General features: G+C 46.6%; 1 protein-coding gene across 1 annotated transcript; it reads right to left on the bottom strand.

Annotated features, from left to right (window-relative positions):
• Positions 1-2,017: 2,017 nt before the first annotated feature.
• On the bottom strand, positions 2,018-5,763 carry Rsrp1 (arginine/serine rich protein 1). Its single transcript, NM_023665.3, has 5 exons — positions 5,621-5,763; positions 4,906-5,513; positions 3,956-4,095; positions 2,570-2,653; positions 2,018-2,457 (listed from the first exon to the last, which is right to left on the bottom strand). The coding sequence occupies exons 2-5, from the start codon at positions 5,459-5,461 to the stop codon at positions 2,341-2,343; spliced, it is 897 nt and encodes a 298-aa protein (NP_076154.3). The 5' UTR covers positions 5,462-5,513; positions 5,621-5,763; the 3' UTR covers positions 2,018-2,340.
• Between the last annotated feature and the right edge of the window lie 687 nt (positions 5,764-6,450).

Below are 6,450 nucleotides of genomic sequence, written 5' to 3'. Positions count from 1 at the left end.
GTCTCCCTATACTGTCTGCCCGTCCTGGAACTCACTGAAGACCATCCTGGTCTTGAATTCAGAGATCCTACTGCCTCTCGTGGGATGAAATACCTGTGCCCTCATTAGCCTCAGCTAATCTTCATTTTCTGATCCTGACTGCTACCTCCAGAGTTCTGGGATAACAGACCTGCACTACCACATATGTTCTATACCTTGCTGGATATTTACCAACTAGGCTACATCTCCAGCTCCTCATTCCTCCTTTAAAAAACAAAATCTCACCAGGCATGGTGGCGCACACCTTTAATCCCAGCACTTGGGAGGCAGAGGCAGGCGGATTTCTGAGTTCAAGGCCAGCCTGGTCTACAGAGTGGGTTCCAGGACAGCCAGGGCTACACAGAGAAACCCTGACTCGAAAATCAAAAAAAAAAAAAAAAAAAATTCCAAGTATGGTGCCCCACACCCTTAATCCCAGAACCTGAGGGGTTAGAGGCAAGCCTGGACATCCAAGGCTATATGAAATAGACTGATTCACTGCTACCTTAAAGAACGGCCAAAGAAAGGGATGTGACCAGGAATACACATCTAGATGATTGGATTTTTAAGTTTTCTGTAGGGTGAATCTTTGTTTTCAAAGGATGCTGAGTCCAATTGCATGCTAATGATAGATAGGGGCATTCTTGCCACCTATACTCTTTGGGTGGTCTTAACCAGACACAGTGGCTCATACCTTTACTAACAGCACAAGGACAGTCGAGGCAGGAGGATCTCAAGGCCAGTTCAGGACCAGCCTGATCTACAATGAGTTCCAGGACAGCCATGGCTATGTATATCCTTACTCAAAGCACAGTAAAACCCAAAAAGAAAAAAAGAAAAGCAAATTTGCCTTTGTGTATGTGGCCCCTGGGCTGCCTCCAGAAGGGCTAAAATACTGTTACTGATGCTGGGTTCACAGAAACTCAGGAAGCATTCTAACCAATTGAGCTACATCCCCAGCCTACTATTTGTACTTAAGAGGCAGCTGCTAGTCACACTACAAATTGTGATGACAGGGAATTTAGTGTTTAAATAGACAGTGGCTCATTTGTTGGGAAATGCAAATACACAGGCTGGCTTTCCTGTCAATTTAACACATTTGAGGACTGAGACTTAATACTTTCTCATCCCCATTTCCTGGCAAAGCTCAGGAAACTTTCTGCCCAGTAGGGAATATTGTTATTCTCAGTAGACGCTGGACAAAGCTCAGCTTACAGGGTGAAATCCTCCTGCCTGAGGCACCCACTAGTAGGTTGTAACTCTAACAGGGAGGTGGAGGTTGAGTTCTCACCTGGTGTTCACGACCTAACCACGCCTGGGGTGGAAGCTCCCTAAACTAAGACCAGGGTTTTCAGTCTCTTGGGTGACAGCAATGCTAGCACTGCCAATCCTGACAAGCTCGATTCTAACTTCTCCTTAATCTGGTTGGTTACTAATTCATATTCTTTTTAAAGGATCGCTTATTGGCAAATTCCCAAACAAGATAATGGGAACTTTCAAAGTGTAGCCAAGTTGAAGCCATTAATTTCTAAAGCATGAGATCTTTTGATACTGTCAACAGGAGGGATTTGGGTTTAACAGTCTCACTGTCCTAGAGCCTGCTATGTAGATCAGACTGGCCTTTAACCTCAAGGGTCTACTTGTTACTTGTTTCAAGTGTTAAAATCAAAAGCATAAACTACCATTCACAACTAATGCTGTCTTTTAAAGGTCAGTCTTTTATTTATGTGTATCAAGTTTGCCCACATGTGAGTCACACATCCCATGGAACAGAACGCTGGGTCCCCTAGAATTGGAGTTACAGATGATTAAGAGGAGTCTTAGGGCATATTCCAATACCAGCCCTGAGGGGATACACATTTAAAGAAAAAAGAAACCAATGTCCAACCTCCCTAATGCAACACACAAATGTCAAAGTATGAATTCATAAACCCTGTGTTGTTTTCAGGAAGGTTTCTTCTTCAGATGTAGACAGACACATTCAACATCCATAAAAATCAAGACAAATAATAAAAAGTTTATTAACAAATATACAAAATTCAGTGTACAACTGTGTCTTTAAAAAATTCACCTTTGTATATAAGCAATTCTATACAATACTTACAGATATATACAAGATTCCCACCTGTATGCAATTCTCTGGGTCATCTGTGTCCTCCTATCTTCAAGAGAAACCTCAACCATGAACGTCCCCATTAAGTCTCTTTCTGTAATGGATTTTAATCACATTTACTGCTGTGATCACTCAGGCAGACGATCTAATGCTGGACACAAACCCCTCAGTAAAGTGCAGTTTTGGCAACCCCAGCCCTTAGTTTTCCTTTAGACAGGTATCCACAGTCCGTAAGGACTTTTTTTCTTATCTATTTTTGGTGATCCTGAAGACTTCTCTTCAACAGCAGCTTTAGTTGTTTTCTGCAGTGGCTTTGCTACGGAATTCTGTAAGACAGTAAGTTGAAATCAACTTCAGAGGTTATCAACACACACACAAAGCCTACATAATAAAATACCGGACACCCAATTTTCAAGAATAATGTTTGGGTTCACTTACATTGGAGCTGAAGGCTATGTTTCTTTGTGTAGAAGACTTTTCACTGGTATTTTTAGTTGCATCTTCAGTCTGCTTTTCTGAATGCTAAAGAGGAAGAGAATTTTAAACATAGCCTTAACTTTTAAAATATTGTATTTAAAAAAAAAAAGCCCAACGTACACAAATGTAGCTGTAGATACACAAACCAAATTCCATCTATTGTCACAGTTAAAGAGCTAATCAACAAAAAAAGCCTGTTTTCCAATTAGCCAGAATGACTTGGGAGGCGCAGTTCCCCACGAATACCCGACTCCTGTTGTAGATATACCTCATTTTGAGTAAGTACAATAAAAAATGCTTCATCTAAAGAAGTGAGGCTTTTGCAATCCACTCATCAAGGAGCCCCTCTTTGCCTGAGCAAAGACCAGGCAGCCCCTGAGGTCTCAGCAATGGACAGACAAACCACCTTCATTATAGTTATTTTTTACCTTATGTTTCTATAAAGCAGTTTCTGAGACCAAGTCTCTTGTATCTATCCCCTAGCTGTCCAAGGACAGCCTCCCAAGTGCTGGGATCATAGGAGCGGGGTACTAAACCCAGTCTACACAGTGCTGGGAGCTAACCCCAGGTACTATGCACCCTGACAAAGTTCTCTACAACTGAGTTACATCCCAGCCCAAATTATTAACCTTAAGATCCAGGTTTAACTTATATACTGCAGTGTGCCAATGCACACCCTCTGTAGTTCTGGAGAATCGTAATAAACTTATCTGCAAGGGAAGCAGGCCTCTTCTTCTGTAATCTCTCAAAACATCTGGAATATATTGCATATATCATGTGAAGGACGTCTAGATCACAGATGCCCACCATGACAGTGCCTCTAGGCTGCTGAGCTGTCACTGCCTTACACAAACAGTCCCTAGCCCAAAACTCTAGCATGCACACCAACTCCCTTCAACAATGGCTAAGCTTTAGTCTGTAAACATAAACTCTGACACTTGAACCCATCATCAATTACCAACAGATTTTCTTCATCACTGTCTGGAGACCACATTCATGATTTCTATAAGACAGAAATAAAGCAGATAAACTATACTGTATGCTGAGCACAGACTTGGGAACATAATGGTGTACATGAAAACTACTGACAACACTCCAGTCTCTAGAGACTAGAGGGAGAGAAAGTATTACCAACAATGTACTGTTTTTACTGTAGTGTAAAGAGCAAACCAAGTGTCCAAGTGTCGACACGAAAGTAGTCCATCGTCTCCCAGTTTCCTGTGAGACAGGCTGATACTTGTCAGATTAAGGTTTTGTTCTGGACAAATGATATAAAGAACCCCAGGAGGGTTGTGTTCACTGGCAAAGGGTAATAAATGCTGGCAGCAGCTTCCTGAAGGCACTTACCTCCACCTTTGGCCCACTGCTGGAAACAGCTGTCCCCTGGCTTGCCTCCTTGGCTCGGAGACTTGCTGGCAAGTCGAAGTTGGCTGTTCCCAGAGCTTTTGCTGCGTTGGCTTTTGCTATTTCTAGTAGCTCCATTCGATCTAAGGGCATTAAGACATTCGTTATCCTCTACTAAGTACCTCTCCTAAAACAATGTTTTTCTCTTTATATGTAAAGCAATTCTAAAAAAAATCCCTTTATAGTGAGGAAAAAAACCCAACTTTCCTTAATTACCTCAACAAGTTAGTTTTGTTCTGACAAACAGCCCTATTTTGCCTTTTCTTTAAATGTTTATTTCTGTAAACTGAAGTGTTTGATAAACTTTATAGCACAGTTATCTAGACTACTAATCTTGATACAGAGTCTGCACACAAGCTCAAACTTACCTACTTTGTAACATCAAATTGCCATGTTACTTAACAGAAAGGCCAGTCAAAACCCATTTTTGAGTAAATCATGAAAAAAAAAAATGTGTTTTGACTTCACCCAGCTAGTAGGAAAGAGTGAGCCTCCTCTCTCTTGACCACCACAGCCATAAATGGACTTTAGTTCAGGTTACTGCACCGGTCACATCCGGCATGGACTTTACTCACAAGGTGAAAGGAAATACGTGAGAAACTATATTCTACCTAACTACTAACTAAACAAAAAACTCTCTCTCACTTCAAGAAATCTCAAAAGACTTCCAGCACCAAAACAAACGCAGGCCTAGATGTTAAGATGTCCTGGGCCTAATCTTACGAAATCCCAGCTAAACTGCTCAACCACATGACTCCCTGGCTGACTCACAGCGCGCTGAGGAAGTTAAACGCGGGGAGGAGCTGGGGAGGTGGCTCGGTGATAAGCGTCCAGAACTCAATCCCCAACACCACCCCCACCAAGGGCACAAACCTCAACCTGATAAAACGCACCTTTCTCACTCAGGCGAAATGGGGTTCTACTCCTGCTGCGCGACCTGGTTCTGGATCTTTCCCTCCACCTGGGGCGATCCTCGGGGTACACCGTCCGGCCGAAGCCGTAGTAGCGCCGCCCTCTAGTGATCGCGTAGTACGACCACCGGTGCTGCGACCTCCCGCGGGAGCGCGACCTGCTCCGGGAGCGGTAGGGCGACGGCGACTTGTAGTACCTCCGCGGCCGCTCGTAACGGCTGTCGCGGTGATAGCGGTGGCTGCGGGAGCGCGACCGGCTGCGTGAGTACGAGCGTGAGTAGCGCCTGTACTTGCGCTGGTGGCGCCTGCGGGACCGGGATCGGGACCGTCTGCTCCTCCGCGGCCGGCTGTGGCTGCGCGAGGACGAGCGGCTAGAGCTGCGGGAGTCGCGTCGGGAGCTGCGGGACGAAGAGCGGCTGCGGGAGCGCGACGACAGGCGGCTGGAGCGGCCCGAGCCCGAGGTGGACGGCGAGGCTTTCTCCTGCGGAGAGCCGGGCCACATGTCGTTCACGTATTTAGACATGGCGGCCGAGGACATGGCTCCCTTCTGAAAACGGAGATCGGTCCGCAAACGCAACGGCGTCTAGGAACTACAGAGAAAGTCAAGAGTCTATCATCCAGGTGGGGCGCGCAGTGCCCAGTGCGCGTGCGCGACACCCCAGGGCGAACCGGTCCCTGACCAAGCGGCCCCACTCACCTTAAACGGATGAAGAGCTCGCGAGGGCGAGAGAGGCCAAGCGGGCACCTTTCTCTGCGACCAGGAACCGAAGCGGGCGAGGTTCCCGATTCCAGCGACCGGAGAGCACAGGAACCTCCACTGCCAAAGTCCAGACTGGGACTGAGCTTAGTGGCGACGTCAGCATCGAAAATACTGGAAGCTGGCGCCGAGCATGCGCACAGACATCCGTGCGAAAGGGCGGGTCCCACTCTCGTCCAATCGCCAAGCGATGTTGGCTGCGCCTTGGAGACACGCATGCGCGTCAGTTGTCACTCCACCAACGGCCGCGCCTCCTCCCCATCCCCCACTCCCGCCCGCCTTCTACATCCGGGTATTTTGAGGATTTGTTTACTTCAGGGTTTTTTGTTTGTTTGTTTGTGGGGTCCTTGGCTGCTTTTGGATCTTGAGTTTTTTTTTGAGACAGGAGCTAGCTGTGTACCCCTGTCACGCCTCGAACTCGCGGCAATCCCCATGTCTCTGCTTCTCAGCTAGGGGGTCTGCGCCACCACGCCCAACTTTGTTTTTCTTTGTTTGGTTTGGTTTGGTTTAGTTTGGCTTCCTTTCCTGCTTTCGATTTTGAAATTCGGGAAAAGGAGAGGGTAGCAAAGAATTTAGCCGGCTCAAAAGCTGGATCAAGGACACAGAGGACAAGTCGGTTCCCGTGCCTCGGTCGTCCCCGGGTCATGTGTCGTCCCCTCCCTCCCCCAGCCGCTGCCCAGCTTCCCTTCTTGGCTCCTCCTATGGTGGAGATTGGGAGGGGTATCCCTGGACCCCGAAGATATAGTTTTAATTTAGAAAGGCTGCTTTAA

Source organism: Mus musculus, chromosome 4 (assembly GCF_000001635.26).
Source record: "Mus musculus strain C57BL/6J chromosome 4, GRCm38.p6 C57BL/6J".
Lineage (NCBI taxonomy): Eukaryota > Metazoa > Chordata > Mammalia > Rodentia > Muridae > Mus > Mus musculus.
The sequence above is the reverse complement of the archived record's forward strand: the minus strand, read 5'-3'. Positions and strand labels throughout refer to the sequence as shown.